The sequence below is a fragment of the Neoarius graeffei genome, chromosome 3 (genome assembly GCF_027579695.1).
Source record: "Neoarius graeffei isolate fNeoGra1 chromosome 3, fNeoGra1.pri, whole genome shotgun sequence".
NCBI classification, from domain to species: Eukaryota; Metazoa; Chordata; class Actinopteri; order Siluriformes; family Ariidae; genus Neoarius; species Neoarius graeffei.
This window is the reverse complement of record NC_083571.1, coordinates 89441125-89460803: the sequence shown is the minus strand read 5'-3', so window position 1 is coordinate 89460803 and position 19679 is coordinate 89441125. Positions and strand designations below refer to the sequence as shown.

General features: G+C 42.0%; 1 protein-coding gene and 2 long non-coding RNA genes across 8 annotated transcripts in view; 1 reads left to right on the top strand and 2 right to left on the bottom strand.

Annotated features, from left to right (window-relative positions):
- The window catches only part of LOC132883705 (uncharacterized), a 46337-nt gene that overhangs the window by 1089 nt on the left and 25569 nt on the right, over positions 1-19679 (top strand). The window contains exons 1-3 of one of the 6 annotated variants that reach the window (XR_009654381.1): positions 8559-8710; positions 13787-13923; positions 14028-14122. Coding sequence is in view for 1 of the 6 variants with exons in the window: in XM_060917639.1 (XP_060773622.1) it covers positions 13703-13926; positions 14028-14122 (319 nt within the window). In the remaining 5 variants the exon portion in view is untranslated. Of the gene's footprint in view, positions 1-8558; positions 8711-13174; positions 14123-19679 lie in introns of those variants that run through there. The other 5 variants (XR_009654380.1, XR_009654382.1, XR_009654379.1 and 2 more) reach the window with 5 other exon arrangements.
- LOC132883710 (uncharacterized) lies at positions 397-6080 on the bottom strand. The gene is made up of 2 exons (XR_009654392.1): positions 708-6080; positions 397-578 (listed from the first exon to the last, which is right to left on the bottom strand). It is a non-coding gene; the product is annotated as an uncharacterized LOC132883710 (long non-coding RNA).
- Positions 6648-7687, bottom strand: LOC132883711 (uncharacterized). The gene is made up of 3 exons (XR_009654393.1): positions 7478-7687; positions 6791-7283; positions 6648-6711 (listed from the first exon to the last, which is right to left on the bottom strand). It is a non-coding gene; the product is annotated as an uncharacterized LOC132883711 (long non-coding RNA).

The following is a 19679-nucleotide window of genomic DNA, read 5'->3' as shown; positions in this document are numbered from 1 at the left end:
ATGTGTCCACCCACTTCCAGCCAGCACGGTTCAGCGCGGTTATAGTCGAAATGCAACTCCAACAGCCCCACTCAGCTCGACTCAGCCCAACTCAGCACAGCACGGCTCAGCCCAACTCAGCCGCGTTTGTAGTGGAAAAGCGGCAATACAAAGGCAGCACGTCGTGCTCGAATGAGAACATCGAATCACATTAACATATTATGTGCTCTCGTATTTGAATTAGATAGAATTTGATTGAAATGTAACAGCTTTAAAACGTTGCAACACGGTAAATGCACAAATTCATTACAAAGGGAGATCACATCGAGGCATGTAGTCTACCAGCCAGATATGGGGAAAATATATGATTTTCATCCGTGTTTAAAACACTAGCAACACAACCCAGTCATTACAAGGTTATGAAAATGAATTGAGAATGAATTTAATTTGCAAAAAAGTTAACATATAATAACAGTAAAAATCGCAATGATAATTATGAACATATGCATTTTAAAGAGATACAACAATTAAGGAGCATATCAGGAACAGATAAAGAAGAGGATCCATCTGATTGTGAAGTGCAGCGCTGGCGGCTCAGTCTGCAGCGAGAGAGAGAGACAGACAGACAGACAGACAGACGGTGGGTGGGTCAGTAGGCTATATAGGTCCTATTTTCAGTAGCAGTATATATTTTTAGCAAGATCAATGCCATTTGGCCAAATACATACCAGTATTAATGCGACGGATGGGCCTGCATCTTGGCACAAAGCTCTCCGATGTTTGGGGTAATTGAAGACAGTCTCAGCCTCAAATCTTTCTCAACATCTCCCAGTCTTTGCCGATGTTTAGTTGCCGATCGGCATTTAGTTTTGCCGATTTCAACCAGTTGAGCATCGCGAATGAATGAATGAATGAAGCCACAAACTACTGCAGAACATAGACATCCTAATACATAGACGGAGAGTTGGCTGTTCTGACGCAAGAAATACGGTCGCCATCTTGGAGTGGTGAGAAAGCGCGAGATATCAAGGTACCGTCTATTAGTCTAGGGGGATTCAGTTTGCCCCTTTATCCATTAAAGAAATTAAATTTGGAGTGTTTTTAAATAATAACAAAATTGAATATGGTATTAATAATTTACTACTTTTAGGTAAACATTTTATTCACAAATGTCGTTTTATTTAAAACTAAACCTTATGTTACACACTGGAAGAATGACCTCAAGCTTTTTGCCAAATCTTTAAAGTTAGTTGAAAATAAGGATGTTGGTTATTTTATATCTTTTTTGGATGACTTTGATTTACTCGATTAACATATGTAAAGATAGTTAAGTAACCCCTTTCTTGTTCATATTTTTTACTTTATTGCTATGTGTGTGTTTTACTATTTTGATGTTTTGGATCTGTATATATATGGTGCTCTTTGTTTGTATTTTGAATGTTTTGGGAAATAATAATAATAATAATAATAATAATAATAAACTAGAAGATGACCACGCTGTCCATTAATGTAAATATGATGGCTAAACATGCTGCTAACATTAGAGTAGCCAGGTATGCTGCTGCTCATTTAGACATATTAAGGCGCAGCAACAGGTCTGAAAAGCTACATTTTCCCCCGTATGTTTCACAGTAACTCAAATATGGGTCAATATATGACAAAGCATTCAGTTGCTGTCCCACCAATAATCCCTGCAGGACAAATTTTAATCATGACATGTTAATTGAATTTAAGTTAGCTTAACCAAGCCAACTTTAGCATGAAGCTAGCGGTCCCATTCATTTTCACCAGGTCATGGTGTTTTGGAAAACTTCATCGGAAATTCATCACAGCCTGACTGTTGAGTGACATTAAAGGGCCCATGGCATGGTGGTTTGTTGATGCTTTAAACGGGCTCGTGGAGGTTTCCAGATGTTATATCCGCAGCCTTTCTCGAAATGAACCCTCGGTACATAGATATAGCCTCCTGGGAGAAAGCCCCATTTCAGCGCTTTTCCCAGTGCGTCGTTTTGCTAATGAGAAGCAGGAGGCGGGGAAGGGTAGACGGTGGGGGCGTGCCATGGGGGGGAGGGGCTGCCGTCTGCCTCCCAAGCCGGCCGAGAGTGCTCCTCGTCGGGCACGGCCAGGCGGGCGAATGCCCTGGTCCGTCCGCCCTGTCTAAAAAAAATGGTACAACTCAAGCCCATGGTAAAACTGGGACTTTGTCATTTTTTTCCTGCCTGAGGCCCATGGTAAAACTGAGCAGTGGGACTTTGTCATTTTATTCCGCATGAGGCCCATGGTAAAACTGCACTTCCAGGAGGGGCTGCCGTCTGCCTCCCAAGCCGGCCGAGAGCGCTCCTCGTCGGGCACGGCCAGGCGGGCGAATGCCCTGGTCCGTCCGCCCTGTCTAAAAAAATGGTACAACTTGAGCCCATGTACCTGGCTAACTGCAGGAAGCGGTTAGCTGCACAGCTAATGTAGCCATTGCTAGGCTAACGCACCGATTTTAAAACACGGCAAAACGACCAGTTATACACTTACTTATAGTTAATTTTTTTTTTTCTTTTTTCCGACATCTAATTTTTGGGTTTGTTTACCTGACATGTTTCGACGTACAACTTCCGTCTTCCTCAGAGTGTCACCGGATGTTAATTGGTGACGCATCTTTTATCAGCTGCTGTTTCTGAAGGCGTGGCCTTCCTGTCTGGTTTGACAGGTCGGTCATGCCTTATACTGTCTGTTCGTCCCCTGCAAGATGTCACTCCAGGTATGGGAGAGCATGTATGCTCCCTCATCCCGGTTGATGGTCCTCGGGCTTCGCTTACGGATCTCTATGGCCTCCCTGATCCAGCGCTGATGTTTGTTATCTTCTGTGCGGATGACTCTGGCATTCCCCCAGTCCATAATGTGGTTCTCCCTTTTACAGTGATCTGTTATAGCTGACTTATAATTTTCCTGTTGTGCCTTTTCTTTTATTGTTCGGGTTTGTCTTGTAGCTGTCTCCTTTTCGCACTCTTTCTTATGTTCATGTTTTCTTGTGTTGAAACTCTTTCCTGTCTCCCCAATATAAGTTTTATTGCATAATTTTCATGGAATCTCATATATGGTGTTGCATCTGTTGTCCGGATGTATTCTGTCTTTGGGATGAACCAGGATCTGACGGAGTGTTGTGTGTGGTTTGACAGGTGTGTTAATGTTGTGTTTCCTCATTACTCTTTGAATGCGTTCAGTTATTCCCCTGATGTATGGTAATGTAACTACTCCCCTGTGTTCTTGTTTGTTAGTTTGTTTTTTCTCTTTCTTCTGTGTTTTGTTGTTCTTAACCTGTTCCACCCCTTTGGATATTGCCCATTGTGGATATTGACATGCCTTCAGTGCGTGTTGTATATGTTGTTCCTCCTGTTCTTTGTCCTGTGGATCTGTAATTATTGCTGTGCGTTCATGTAATGTTCTAACTACGGATATTTTGTGCATTATGGGGTGTTCGGAAGTCCAGTTTAAATATTGGTCGGTATGTGTGGGTTTTCTGTGTACTTTTATTTTGATGTCCCCATCTTCTGTGTGTTGTATTTTTAAATCCAAAAATGCTATTGACTGCTCCGTTTCTTCTTCATGTGTGAATTTTATATTGCCGGTATTGTCTATGGTGTTGAGATGGTCGGTGAGCTGTTGAGTGTGTCCCCTCTTTACTTTTTCCAATATGTCGTCCACATACCGTTTCCAGAGTGTTGGTCTGTATTCCGCTGGTATTGTAGTGAGTGCTTTCTGCTCCAGATCCTCCATGAAAAAGCCGCACATGATGGCTGATAGTGGGTCTCCCATGGCAAAACCTTCCTTCTGTCTGTAGATTGTATTCCTGAACTGAAAGTATGTGGATGTGGCGATGAATTGAAGGAGCTGAGTGATGTCTTGTACGGTGAGGTTTGTGCGTTTCTTGAGCGTCCTGTCTGTTTTTAATTTGTCTTGTACTATCTGTATGGTGGCTTCCGTGGGTGTTCTGGTGAAAAGAGGAAGACGGAAGTTGTACGTCGAAACATGTCAGGTAAACAAACCCAAAAATTAGATGTCTGAAAAAAAAAGGAAAAAAAATGAACTATATTTAATATAAGACATAATGAACGTAATCGAAAGATTAAGAATTAGTTACGGAGACGAAAGCATCAAGGAGTTTCGCCGCCTAGAGCGATTGACACGGAAACGGGCACGCTACAGGAATCACCTGAGATTCAGCCTGCGCTGCCGGGATGAGGAAGTCGTACCGGCCAGCCTGAACATCAAGAACCCGATTCCAACCAGAAACGCGGAAAAGATGATCAGGAAAGTGCGGATGACTCTGGTAAAAGAACGGATACGGTGCACAACGGATAAACTAAATAATATCAACAGCGAACTACACAGAGAGACGGAAACTTTCAAACGCCGGTTTCCCCAGAACAAGGAAATGGAAATAGCAATACACGGACACTTGGCAGACATACACGAACAGGAATTCACAGAGACAAAAACCCGACAAATACGAAAACTGGACAAACTCATCGCACAGAAAAAGAAGGCAGAACCGGAGCACGCACACATCAACGACAAATGGATTCATAACATATCAAGGTACAAACTCTCACAAGCAGAACGCAATATACTAGCAAAAGGACTCAACTACGCTGTCACACCGAACCATATACCACACGACGAATTCATTCTGGCAACTGAATTAGCATGTGAGAAAATACAGGATCACGGACAAAAAGCAGCACTAAGAAACGCAATAGCTGGTATATTGAAAACGGCCAAACCACCACCCAGTAACATCACAAAACAGGAAGCCAAAGCCATGAGAACATTAGCTAAAAATAAAGATATCACAATCCTCCCAGCAGATAAAGGCAGAACAACAGTTATTATGGACACTGATGAATATGAACAAAAAATGAATGAATTACTCAGCGACAACGCATTTGAAATATTAAAAAAAGACCCAACAGAAGACAAGAAAAAGAAACTTAAAGCACTACTAAAACCACTACTCGATGAAAATAAAATAGATAAGCAGGATTACAATCATTTAGTACCCACAGCCAATGTCATCCCCAGGATTTACGGTACACCAAAAATACACAAACCAGGAACACCATTACGCCCCATAGTAGATAGCATTGGTTCAGTCACATACAACTTATCAAAAGCACTCACCGAAATAATTAAACCATTACTAGGACTCACAGACCAACACTGCAAAAACTCAAAACAACTGGCAGAAGAACTAAAAAACATCAAAATGCAGCAAGATGAAGTTTTCATTTCACATGATGTCATATCTCTTTTCACCAGAACACCCACGGAAGCCACCATACAGATAGTACAAGACAAATTAAAAACAGACAGGACGCTCAAGAAACGCACAAACCTCACCGTACAAGACATCACTCAGCTCCTTCAATTCATCGCCACATCCACATACTTTCAGTTCAGGAATACAATCTACAGACAGAAGGAAGGTTTTGCCATGGGAGACCCACTATCAGCCATCATGTGCGGCTTTTTCATGGAGGATCTGGAGCAGAAAGCACTCACTACAATACCAGCGGAATACAGACCAACACTCTGGAAACGGTATGTGGACGACATATTGGAAAAAGTAAAGAGGGGACACACTCAACAGCTCACCGACCATCTCAACACCATAGACAATACCGGCAATATAAAATTCACACATGAAGAAGAAACGGAGCAGTCAATAGCATTTTTGGATTTAAAAATACAACACACAGAAGATGGGGACATCAAAATAAAAGTACACAGAAAACCCACACATACCGACCAATATTTAAACTGGACTTCCGAACACCCCATAATGCACAAAATATCCGTAGTTAGAACATTACATGAACGCACAGCAATAATTACAGATCCACAGGACAAAGAACAGGAGGAACAACATATACAACACGCACTGAAGGCATGTCAATATCCACAATGGGCAATATCCAAAGGGGTGGAACAGGTTAAGAACAACAAAACACAGAAGAAAGAGAAAAAACAAACTAACAAACAAGAACACAGGGGAGTAGTTACATTACCATACATCAGGGGAATAACTGAACGCATTCAAAGAGTAATGAGGAAACACAACATTAACACACCTGTCAAACCACACACAACACTCCGTCAGATCCTGGTTCATCCCAAAGACAGAATACATCCGGACAACAGATGCAACACCATATATGAGATTCCATGTAAATTATGCAATAAAACTTATATTGGGGAGACAGGAAGGAGTTTCAACACAAGAAAACATGAACATAAGAAAGAGTGCAAAAAGGAGACAGCTACAAGACAAACCCGAACAATAAAAGAAAAGGCACAACAGGAAAATTATAAGTCAGCTATAACAGATCACTGTAAAAGGGAAAATCACATTATGGACTGGGGGAATGCCAGAGTCATCCGCACAGAAGATAACAAACATCAGCGCTGGATCAGGGAGGCCATAGAGATCCGTAAGCGAAGCCCGAGGACCATCAACCGGGATGAGGGAGCATACATGCTCTCCCATACCTGGAGTGACATCTTGCAGGGGACGAACAGACAGTATAAGGCATGACCGACCTGTCAAACCAGACAGGAAGGCCACGCCTTCAGAAACAGCAGCTGATAAAAGATGCGTCACCAATTAACATCCGGTGACACTCTGAGGAAGATGGAAGTTGTACGTCGAAACATGTCAGGTAAACAAACCCAAAAATTAGATGTCTGAAAAAAAAGAAAGAAAAAAAAACTAACTATATTTAATATAAGACATAATGAACGTAATCGAAAGATATACACTTACTTGTTCGGTGTTTGTTGCTGATGCGGCAGGGATGCTTGGCACAGACCCAGGCTTCAGTGACAGTTGATGTGCAAAACATTCATCAGGAAAATGCTTCTGACAAACATACACCGTCTTAGGTAGACTCGACAGTGTATTATTGAAGTAAATAAAATTAAGCCACTGCGTCTTCAGGGGCTCTCCCGTCGGCAGTAAAAACAGACTCCTTTCTGTGTTGTCACATCCATGTACAGCGCAATTTCCATGTTGTGTCTTCTATGGCTCCTCACTACAAAATGTAGTCATGTGTTCTGCGCATGCGCAGTAGGCTTCGCGCATGTGCAGTAGGCTTCGCGCATGCGCAGTAGGCTTGGTAGGACAAACAGCAACTTTTGAGTTGGGCGGGCAATCCATACAGTGGGTGGGAATCCAGAGGGGGGGGGCGTGGGGATCATCTCCCTTGCTGATGTAGGCAAGGGAAGAGTTTATCAACGCGCCGTTTTGACGCGCCATTCTGAAATGTTGGGCATAGTTTGGTTTACACATTATGAAATTTCTAGCCACTGGAGTGACTTAAGAAGGTCAGAGGAACTCATTTTAACGTTAAAAAACCTCAGAAAGTGAAAATTTCATGCCATGGGACCTTTAACCAAAGCTAGCAAACGTATACATGATCTGTTAACAGGATTTCTTGTAATGTTAACTTACCGTCGCAGAAATAGCAGCATGGTGAGCCTTTAGATGCCTCTTGAGATTGGTCGTATTCTTGCCACGTAGTTTATAGCCACAGCGTGTACCTCTGTCTCCCACTACAAGGCATTCCGTTTTATTTTCTGCTGGATTATGTGTAAAGTATGTCCATAAATCATCATGTCTTTTCCGCCCACCAAGCCCTTGTGCTGGCATTGCCGCCGCCATGGTCCATGAACTGTGTGCGGCTGCCCCGGTGTGCACTGTGTATGACTGGTGGTGGGCGTGACCAAACAAGGACAGGATGCAGGTACATTGCTGATATTTTCATCATTTGGCAGACAGGTTGCACGCACCGTTGGAGGAAACGCCTTGCATTTGATAGTCCTATAGCCAACCCACTAACATTTTTGTCTCGTCAATGAAAACAACAGATGCGTCTCATCATATTTTCGTGATCAAAGAGTTATGTTTAGCTCGTCACTGTCTCGTTTTAGTCATGAAAAAAAGGTGCGTTAACGAAATCATTTCGTCATCGTCATCATTAATGAAAACAAAACTGGTCCTGAGCATCTTCCTTCTTCATGTTCCCTTATTTGCAATTTGATATATTATTGATCATGATGAATAACTAGTATGCAAATTAGTCTGTGACGTCAGCCTACAATTTAAGAGTTTATAAATCTAATCTGTGTACCCATACCATATATTTTCACATTGTCTTTAATTAATGTTAACCTAAAGCAGTTGCAGAACAGGCCTTCAGTGCACTCAGTGAGGAAAATCCCACTCTTTATGCAATGCATGATCAAAATACATGAAAACCAGAAATGCCCCCCCTTTTGATGAAAACATTAGATGTTTTATTTAAGGATATTTTCACCACCGAACCCAAAAGGTCCTCGGTTTTCTTCTCAGAAATCTGGTGACTTTAGTTTATTGTATATTCTAAATGAGCAATTTCCTTCTTCCTGTGCCCTCATTTGCAATTTGATATTTCACTGATAATAATTAATAACTAGTATGCAAATTAGTCTGTGATGTCACCTAACAACTTCCAGCAACTTTTTGATCTTGCTTTAGCTGCTTTCCCCTGAAAACAGTCAGCAGAAGAGACCTTCTGGCTGTGCGCACTTTTTTGCCCACACATGCGCAATGCTAAAAAAAAATTATCTCTTATATTTTGACAGAACCTGACACGAATGTCGACAAATGCTGACCGCATGAACAGGACTGATATCCATGAGACACGTAAGTGTGAACAGTATTTGCAGATATAATAATAATAATAATAATAATAATACATTTTATTTATAAGCGCCTTTCATGACACTCAAGGACACTTGACAAAAATAAAACAGAAAAAAAATAAACAATGGATAAAAACTACATAATATAAAATGGAAAGAAGAAAAAAAATATTGTTAAATAGCTGTGTTAATTTCCAGATATTGTTATACAGGTGCACAAGTCTTTTTCCACATGTTAATATTGTTGGCAGTTTTCTGACATCATAGATTGCTTTGACTTTGAAAGCCATTGTTGAACTACAATGTACACCGGCATCTTTTACTTGTTAAGTAAGCTGGAGAAAGAAAAATCTGGAGAGGTGGTGTAGCCAAGTGGGTACTTTGACTAAGCCTTTTCCATTAATTCCTGGGTTCATGGTTCAAACCATTAGCACTCCCATGCATTTTAATAATTTGTAAATATATATTTATTACATTACATCACTGATGCTAAAACTCCTCTGACTTGCAGTTTGTGGGACTTGGTTGTGTTTCTGTTTACACTTTGAATAGTAAAATGAGTCTAAAGACGGACAACAACAAGTACAAGGGTTGGATGGTGCCCCAGACGCTTCACCCACACCTTTATTAATTAGTTCAATGTCTGAAATGGGGGTGACAGGGACAGTACGGGGGTGGTTCAACACTAAATACCCGAATGTGTTAGACTGAGTCAGTCAAAGCCCGGACTTTAATCCAATTGCTGTTCAACACCCACCACTATTCAGTCTGACACAGCTCAAGTCAGCATATTAATTTAATATCTTTCAGTTTCTGAATCAGAGTCTTCTTCTCATTATTATTTTTATCATTCTACTTCTTCTCGTTATTATTATTATTATTCCTATTATTATTATTTTTCCCTATCTATAATAGAAACTCACACGCTTAGAGCACTTCATAAATACGACTTAGAGCTGCTTTGCACTCGCGTCAGTTTAGCTAAGCGGTTACTTCGATTGATTTCTTCAATTGTGCACCGGGGCGACCCGAGTTCGAACCGCTGGCGCTGTCTGACGTTTTAATCATTTCGAAATAAATTATGTCTGAGCATCTTTTGGGTGAGATTATTAGGCGGAATACTCTTCAGACTTTCAGCTTGTATTCATTCATGACCAAGTAACGTGCTGGGTGCTTTTTGTGACCATTTGTACCCATTGAGAGATATTCCATTGCATATCTCTCTGTCTATTTTTTAAATATTTGTGTAAATATCTCCACCACCTTTTCTGGGCCCAAGCTCATTTATGATTGACTGAGGCAAAGTGGACAACTGTCCTGTGGTTTGACGAATTGAAATTTTGAATTCTTTTTGGAAATCATGGATACCATGCGTTTCAGGCTAAAGAGGAGCTTGTTATCAGTGTTATCATTCCACATGTGAATATTGTTGGCAGTTTTCTGACGTCATAGATTGCTTTCACTTTGGAAGTAAACTACAACAATGTGCACAGGCATCTTTTACTTGATAAGTAACCTGGAGAAAAAAGAAACCTTTTTTTTTCAGGTAATACCAGGCTTACGGTTCGAACCAGTAACACTACCATACATTTTAATAATTTCTCGAAGAATAATTTGTAAATATATATTTATTATATGATATCATTGATGCTAAAAATCCTCTGAGTTGCAGTTTGTGGGACTGTGACACGGAAATGGGACTTGGTTGTGTTTCTGTTTACACTTTGAATAGTAAAATGAGTCTAAAGACAGACAACAAGTACAAGGGTTGGACGGTGCCCCAGACCCTTCACCCACACCTTTATTAATTAGTTCTCTGTTAGAAATGGGGGTGACAGGGACAGTACGGGGGTGGTTCAACACTAAATACCCGAATGTGTTTGAATGAGTCAGTCAAAACCCGGACCTCAATCCTAAAGTTTCTGTTCAACACCCACCACTATTCAGTCTGACACAGCTCGAGTCAGCATATTAATTTAACATCTTTCAGTTTCTGAATCAGATTCTTCTTCTCATCATTAATATTATTACCATTATCATACCAAATTATGATAATTTTGTATGTCATTAAAATATTATCATCATTATCACATTATCATACAAAATTTTGAATGTGCATTATGAAGTGCAAAATTATATATGAGACAAGAATGGGACAACATTTCTATTTTAAAAACTACAACAAATTGTCTTCTCAGTTCCCAAACATTAACAGCATGTAGTTAAAAGTAGAAGTAATACAACACAGATTCTTCTTCTCATTATTATTATCATCATTCTTCCTCTTCTTCTTCTCCTCCTCCTCATTATTATTATTATCATCATCATCATCGTTCTTCTTCTTCCTTTTATTATTATTTTTTTTTCTATCTGTAATGATGCTGCTGGAATCTTAATTTCCCTGAGGGAACCAAAGGGATCAATAAAGTTTTATCTAATCTAGTACATAAAGAGAGGTGCGGTTTCTCCTTTTGACCACAAGGTGGAGTATCCGCTAAAGTGAGCACTGCTCAGGAGTAAACAAGGCAAGCACATGTACTGTAGGGCCAAGCGAGAGACCGTGTCAACACAAGCGCCTCACCATCTACTACTATATCTGTGTATTTTGCAGTTTGGCAAGAACCCAGTAAAGGAAGAGATAAAAAAAAAAAATCACACTGAGTTTTCATTCAAGTGTGCAACACTAGGACTAAAAACAGGTGTCAATAATAGCTGCTGAAATTAGCAAGGGTTCAAGATTGAAGTGGTGAGACAAGCTCCCAGACTCTGGGCAAACTGATAGTTAACATTATTAGCTGGAGGCAATATTCCCCAACATCAGCTCTCATTATTTTTGTGATGCAAGTCCTAATTTCGTTCAGGAAATACAAAATCATATGATAAGATGATTTACTGTACTGTAGGCAACTCATCGAATATAGCGCTCCCGCGTCATCCAATGTGTGCCGGTCTGCACTTCGCCGCATCGGCTTCTTTGGAAAGTTATTGGCGGGATCACGTAAATTTTACCCGGATACAACAGTGTTAGGTAGCGACATTTCTCAATTTCTTGACTGGTGTGTGGCAAGCTATTTCTGAACTCTGCGGGAAACCGCTTCGGGAAACCGCTTGATCCCTGCTCTTCGTCCACATTTAAAAAAAATAGCGGTGCACCTTGGTCTAGTAATTTCTGTGCGTGAGAGACACAAGGTGTGGCGTGTGAACTGCTTGAAATGCGCGAGACTTGAGAGTGTTTTGTTCTTCATTTTAGGGCTGTGCGATGTCCCCTTAATTGGCATCGACGATGTTTACAGTGCAAACATCGTGATGGACGATGATATCGTGGGCGGGGGGGATTTTAATACCACGTTATTAAATATATTATTATTATTATTAAAAGTATTAGATACTCATCCGAGGCTTTGGCACGTAAAGGAAAAAAAAAGCGCTAGGTGATGTGGAATATTTGGCCTTGAACCTGGCCATAACCAACTCGCTTGCGCAACAGAGGGCCAGTACAGACCGAGCGTTTGGAGTTTGCCGAGTAGTCAACACTGCGTTTGCGCACAGCTGGCTTCGGAGAAATGAGCTGCGCAAAGCGCAGGTGGAAATGAACCTCCCCGAGCACTCACTGATCACGGCAAGATATTAATCTGCTCTAACGATGAAAGACTAGTATTCAAACTATGAGAAGAAACTACACTTAAGCTATTACTCATTGTTTATTTACACCATATCAATTGAAGATGCGTTTCGGCCTTTAGTGCGCACTTGAACGCGCTAATTTTTCCAATTTATTAGTGTTTGAATTATTGCGCCAGCTTTTAAAATCATGATTTAATATTGTTTTTTTTTTTTAAACTGTCTTTACATTTATCAGAATCACCTTCATTCTTCCATTTGGTTTGACATTATGGCTTAGAGTGGACCATTTTGAGTCTGAAAGTAGGCCTATTTACCAGATTAAAGTTATTTGACTTCTGCCGAAGTCTGCGCTTCACTGCCGTTTGATAAGGTGCAATATTTCCCGACTGTTAATAGTGGCTATTTGTTTGAACAACATGACAAATTTTACATTAAAAGTATAGTGTAGGCTAAAAAATGAAGTCGAAATTTATTATTAGTAGCATACTGTATTTGTGTAACCACGTTATGTTCACTAGCACGTCCCTGCACCATAGCCTACGTGAACAAGCGGTAATAGGACATTACTTTATAATGATTTATATAATTATGTATTTATATATGTTATATAATATATTTATATATTAAACAAAACTAACTAACTAAACTAACAAAAAACTAACTTTTTAGGTTAAATAGGCCCAGATGATACCGTATATGCATGTTTATGACAGGAGGGGGCGTGGTATCACGATGGTGGCTCTCCATCGTGATGGATGACCACCATCGTCGATGGACGATGGCATCGTCTATCGGCACAGCCCTACTTCATTTTGAAATAAAAGAACGTTGTTTAGCAGTTTGTATTTTATTAAACACGGAGCATATTGACATGCGTCTTCACTGAATCATGTCTGTGCTAAATCTGATCTGTGCACAATGCTAACCATTCATTAATAAGGAACGCTACTGACACCTTGTGGTAGGAGGTAGAATTACACATATCATGATATCCCCCTTTCTTTAAAGTAGATACTCACCAAATTAAATGCATTACAGGTGTCAGGTTTTTTTTAACCATTTACCTTAGATAACTTTTCATTTAACTTGCATAACTCATCTTACTATTGGTAGTAGCAGCTCATAACTCATTTCTCAGTACTCAGCTACTGTAAATCACAATGGCAAATTACTGTGACTAACTTGAGCATTAATGTAACCATAACACACAACATATAACAAAGCTCATTAACTTTTTTTTTTACAGGTCAAGTCTCATTAAATCTCTTTTTTACAGGTCAAGTCTTTCAGGTTTCTTGATTGTTCTTGTGGATCTTCTTGTTGCCGTTTCACCTGTAATAAATGCATTGGTTAGATTTTCAGTGTGTGTATGTGTAGAGTTGGACTCAGACTCAGCTTGTGCTTGACTGAGCTCTTGGTCTGGAACAGTCTCTGGTGTCGTTGGTGTCTTCAGGAGACTGCGCCGATTTCGTCTGATGATCTGTCCTTCTGGCGTTCTCACGGTGTAGGATTGTGGAGTGACCTCTTGAACAGTGGCTTTCGTCGTCCATCCTTCAGGACTTTCAATCCTGACTGCGTCATCCCTGGACAGTGGTGGAAGCTGCTTTGCTGTTCTGTCATAGAAAGTCTTTTATTTCATTTTCTGATGTTTCAACTTTTGTTCCAGCTTAAGGTGTTTCTTTTGCTTTGAACAGGTTGGAGGTGTTGTTCGGAGCTTTCTTTTCATCAGCAGCTCAGCAGGTGACAGCCCGCACTCCAGAGGTGATGCTCTGTAGCTCAGTAGAGCCAGGTAAGGATCGGAGTCACTATCTGAAGCCTTCTTCAACAGCTGCTTGAGGATGTGAACGCCTTTCTCAGCTTTGCCATTAGACTATGCATACAGAGGGCTAGATGTGACATGCTTGAAATCATAGACTTTTGCGAAGTCTTGCCACTCTTTGCTACTGAAGCATGGTCCATTGTCACTCATTATTGTATGTGGAATGCCATGTCTGGTGAAGATGGATTTGGCATGTGTAATGACACAGTTGGACGATGTACTTGAGAGTAATGCCATCTCGGGGTAATCTGAGAAATAGTCAATGACTACTAAGTAGTCCTTTCCTTTCAGTTGGAACAAGTCCATTCCCACTTTGTGCCACGGTGCTGTTGGCACATCAGTTACAGTCATTGGTTCTTTTGTTTGTTTGTTTCTGTATTTTTGGCATGTCTTGCATCTGCTTATCATGTTGTCAATGTCTTTGTTAAGTCCAGGCCAGAACACCATCTCTCTCGCCCTTCTTTTACATTTTTCGACACCTAGGTGTCCTTCATGAATTCTCTGCAGTAGCTCTTGTCTGAGCGTGCTTGGAATGACTATTCTGTTTTGTTTTAACAAAAGTCCATGAACTACACTCAGCTCACCTCTGACGTGGTAGAACTGTGGACATGATCCTGCAGCCTATCCATTTTGCATGTTCTCCATCACGCCCTGTAGTTCTGGATCTCTTGCTGTCTCATCGATGATCTGCCTGGTCTTGGTGTCGGACACAGGAAGCGTTGCAGACACCGTGTTGATGTTAGGGCTGCACGATTATGGAAAAAATGATAATCACGATTATCTTGATCAAAATTGTAATCGCGATTATTAATCACGATTATTCTTGATGTTAGGGAAATCACTTAAATTTTATTTCACTATATTCAAACTAGGGGTGTGCGATCTGACGATAAAAAATCGTTAAGAATAAGAACGAGTAGAAGATCGCAGACGATCTGCCAAAGTGGAGAAATCATATAGATCGCCTTGGCCAATGAGCGCAGTAACTTTTTTTTCCCTTTGGGTACAATAACTTGACGTTCTATGCTGGTTCCCGCCGACGCGGCAGATGTAAGACGTCCTTAACCTGTAGAGGGACTGAAAATCCGCGATCGCGGAAAACGGGCGGAAATTGCAGAATTATGCATCTGAAACGGAATTTATTGTCAGAAATGGAATCTACACATTGTAAGCTTGGGGAGGCTGGAGCTGCCGATGGGAAAACGAAACTAAAGCCGAGCACCGTGGCTCTTCGTCGGGCTGGAGCCCGGGATAGAAACGAAACCTAAGCGGAGGCGCGCCGCGGGGCTCCGCTTAGGTTTCATTTCTATCCCGAGGTGGCGCGCCGTGCCCGCGCTGGTTCTTTGGGCAGAGTGCAGAGGTCTCTGCTGTCAAGTTTGGGGAAGCTTCTTTAAATATAAACTACATTTCGAGCACAAGAGGCTGGTGCTAGCAACATTCAAACAGCCACAATAAAGCTATGCAGAAGCCTCCCCACCACCAGTCTGGACCATTTTCAAAAAGCTATTTGGTGTTTTGATACTTAAATCATTTCAAAATAACCGAAGACTGTGTGTTATTCAACATTTCATATTTTACTTTCTTTTTTATATTCTAAGAATGCACTTTATCAGAGTGATGTTTACTTTATCAGAGTGATGTTTACTTAGTGTTGTTGTCTTCACAACCAATAGTGCACTTTATCAGTGTTATCAGTGTGTTTACAATGTTTGCACATGCAAAATTGCTACTATTAATTAAAATCTGTTCAGAAAGGTTTGTAGCCCCAAAATGCCTGTTTTTTTTTTTGCTTGTTTTTTTGATAGAAGATCATGATAAAAAAATCGAAATCGAGATTTTATGTTAAAAAATCGTGATATGACATTTTTGCCATATCGCCCACCCCTAATTCAAACAAACGATATGAACAGCTTTCAGTGCAGAATGAAATTTAAAAGAGAAATTCTGATTTCCAAATGACAAATAAATGAAATTTATCCAAGAAATTACCAAAGGATGAAGGAACTGAAAACTCAGTTGCAACAATTACATAGCATTATACTGAGGCCTACAAGTTTTTAGCTAGAAAGAGCAGCTTATCAACATGCTCTGGCTTTAAACATGAGCGAAGGCAGGTCACAGCATTGCCTCCAGTGCTAAATAGTCTGTTGTTCCGGCATAGCTTTTCTCCCTCACCTCAATCTGTTACCTACTCTCACGCCATTAGGGGGCGAACCGACGCATGTAAGGTTTCATTACTCCGCCTATTTAGGCGGAGTAATGAAACCTTACATGCGTCGGTTCGCCCCCTAATGCTTTGGCGGAGTACTGGTCAAAAAGTGCTCAATCATATGCAGCAGAGCTCGGATTTTAAATGGAAATAAATCGCGATTTTCATTTAATTTAATCGTGGCAGCCAAAATCGCGATTTTCGATTAAATTCGATTAATTGTGCAGCCCTAGTTGACGTGCACCTGGACATCCTCTTCGGTCGTGCTCGCACAACCCTTTACAGGTGCTTTTTGCTAAGTTCGCTAGCATGGCAAATCTTCACTGCTTCTTCTAGCTTCAGTTCAGTTTCTCTTAGCAGTCTTTCCCTAACCTTCTTATCTTCGATGCCAAACACGATCTGATCCCTGATCATTGAGTCTTTGAGAGTGCCGAAGTTGCATGACTGTGCCTTTATCTTGAGGTCTGTTACAAAACTATCAAAACTTTCTCTTGCAGCCTTGAACGGAATGCATATCTCTCGTATGTCTCGTTTTTCTTAGGAGAACAATGAGCTTCGAACTTGGCTAGTACAGTGTCCAACTTTAAGCGGTCTTCTCCCTCCTCATAAACGAAAGTATGGTATACTTCAATGGCTTGTGGCCCAGCTATAGTTAGCAGTAAAGCTACCTTTCTGGTGTCCGGTTTCGAGTCCAGCCCCATTGCTTCGATGTAGAGCCGAAACTGCTGCTGAAAAGTGCGCCAATTGCTATCGACATTCCCGGTCAACTTCAGGTGCTCCGGTGGTTTCAACTCCATCATCGTCGATCTCTTGGCATTGCAGTCAGCTTTTCGAACCGTAGGCTCACTCAGTTTACTTTGTTCACTCCTGGTACCATGTTTTGTTCTTCATTTTGAAATAAAAGAACGTTGTTTAGCAGTTTGTATTTTATTAAACACGGATGATATTTACATGCGTCTTCACTGAATCATGTCTGTGCTAAATCTGATGTGTACAATGGTAACCATTCATTAATAAGGAACGCTACTGACACCTTGTGGTAGGAGGTAGAATTACACATATCATGACAGAGAGCCCTGCCATTCTAATGCCGCTTTTCCACTACAAACGCGGCTGAGCCGTGCCGTGCCGAGTCGAGCTGAGCGGGGCTGTTGGAGTTGCATTTCGACTACAACCGCGCTGAACCGTGCTGGCTGGAAGTGGGTGGACACATTGGGTGGAGTTAGCGAAAGTGGGTGGACGTCACGTGATGTCGTTAAGCAGCGCAAACAGTGACATCAGTGACAGTGGCGGAACAAGTCAGAGCCGGGCTGGGGGCGGGGCAAATGACCGGGCCCTTTATTGAAGCTTATCATAACAACATTTTAGGCTACAAAATGTCCGCAACTGCGGTGTTTACCAATTTCAACACTACCGGGTGCAACTATGTTATTTAGTACATCAAGTCCTTCAAACGAACATGTAACTCAGAAACAAAAAACATTAGGATACTGTACATGGCTCATAATAAAACATCAATAGCCTATACTGCGCACATTATTTGAAGGGCATACGAATGAGCGCTCAGAGGTTGCAACGGTGACAGGAAGAGTCAGAAATAAAAGGAGGGCGGTGCAAACCTCACTGAATGCACTGTGTTTACCAATTTCAACACTACGGGGTGCAACTATGTTATTTTGTACATTAAGTCCTTCAAACGAACATGTAACTCAGAAACAAAAAAACATTAGGCGACATACTGTACATGGCTCATAATAAAACATCAATAGCCTACTGCGCGCATTATTTGAAGGGCATACGACGAGCCTTGCGCTCCGCGAAATCGTCCACGATGCTCTGTATGTCACTGATTCAGTGATCTTTTAAGCGGTAGTCTCACGACCCGGAGAGTAAACAATAAACATGGAGGACATGGAGTTGTTAGTGTTGCTGGTCTTGGTGCTGTGGCTTGTCACCGACAACGCGGACAGATACTGGCAAGAGTGTATAGATGAAGCGAGGCGCATAAGTCTTCAGAAATTCTTGTAATTTGTAATTATTCTCCTTCCGGGTTTGCGGTGTTTACAGATCCCAGCGCGCTCGCGGGGCGTGTGTGGGCATGTGAGGACACTCCTCCTCACCAATCAGTGCACAGGGGAGTGTCTGCTCACGCCCCCAACCTCACTCGGCACGGCTTGGCTCGCTTCAGCCCCACTCCAAAACGGTGCGAGTTTTAGGGGCTAAGCAGGGCTGAAACGAGCTGAGTCGTGCTGGTTTTTGGTAGTCGAAACGCGAGCCATGTCGGGCTGAAGTGAGCTGAAGTGAGCTGAAAAAGGGTAGTGGAAAAGGGCCATAATAATTGAAACCCACACGCTTAGAGCACTTCATAAATACGACTTAGAGGTGCTTTGCACTCGCATCAGTTTAGCCAAGCGGTTACTTCGATTGATTTCTTCAATTGCACACCGGGGCGACCCGAGTTCGAACCGCTGGCGCTGTCTGATGTTTTAATCATTTCGAAATTAATTACGTCTGACCATCTTGCCGCATCTCGCTCGAGGAGCGAGGCTGCGCGAGAGCGGACCGAGAGGCTGCGCGGGAGCAGGCCTAGAGGTAGCGCGGGAACGTAACAACAACCAACGCAATGCCCCCGAAGAAAGCTCCTACGGTCGAGGAGATAGACGATATTAAAAAATCCCTTGACTTTCTGGGTGAAGAAATCTCTGCTGTCAGGATGCAGCAGAAGACCATCCTGGACCTGGTAGAAGAGGTCAAAGCTCTGAGGCTGCAGAACACGGAGAAGGAAAAGAGGATCGCCATTCTCGAGAACCGAGTGGAGGAGCTGGAGCAGTACACTAGTGGTGTGTCGTTCACGAACGAACCGTTCTTTTTGAACGAGTCTTCGAAGTGAACGACTAGAACTAGTTCGCGCTGCCTCTCGTTCTCGGTCGTTCGCGAATCAGCAGTCTCTGCTCGCTGGCAGCAGGGCGGTCGCTGAATCTCAGTCGTTGGCGAATCAGCAGGATCTGTTCAGTAGCAGAAGGGCGTCCAACTTGCATTTTGATCTGTGCAGAGCAGCGCCACTTTACTTCTTTAAGGGCTATCTGAGCCCTATTATCAGAGCGTTGACACATGCCAGGTCTTTATGCCGCTTTTCCACTACAAACGCGGCTGAGCCGTGCCGTGCCGAGTCGAGCTGAGCGGGGCTGTTGGAGTTGCATTTCGACTACAACCGCGCTGAACCGTGCTGGCTGGAAGTGGGTGGACACATTGGGTGGAGTTAGTGAAAGTGGGTGGACGTCACGTGATGTCGTTAAGCAGCGCAAACAGTGACATCAG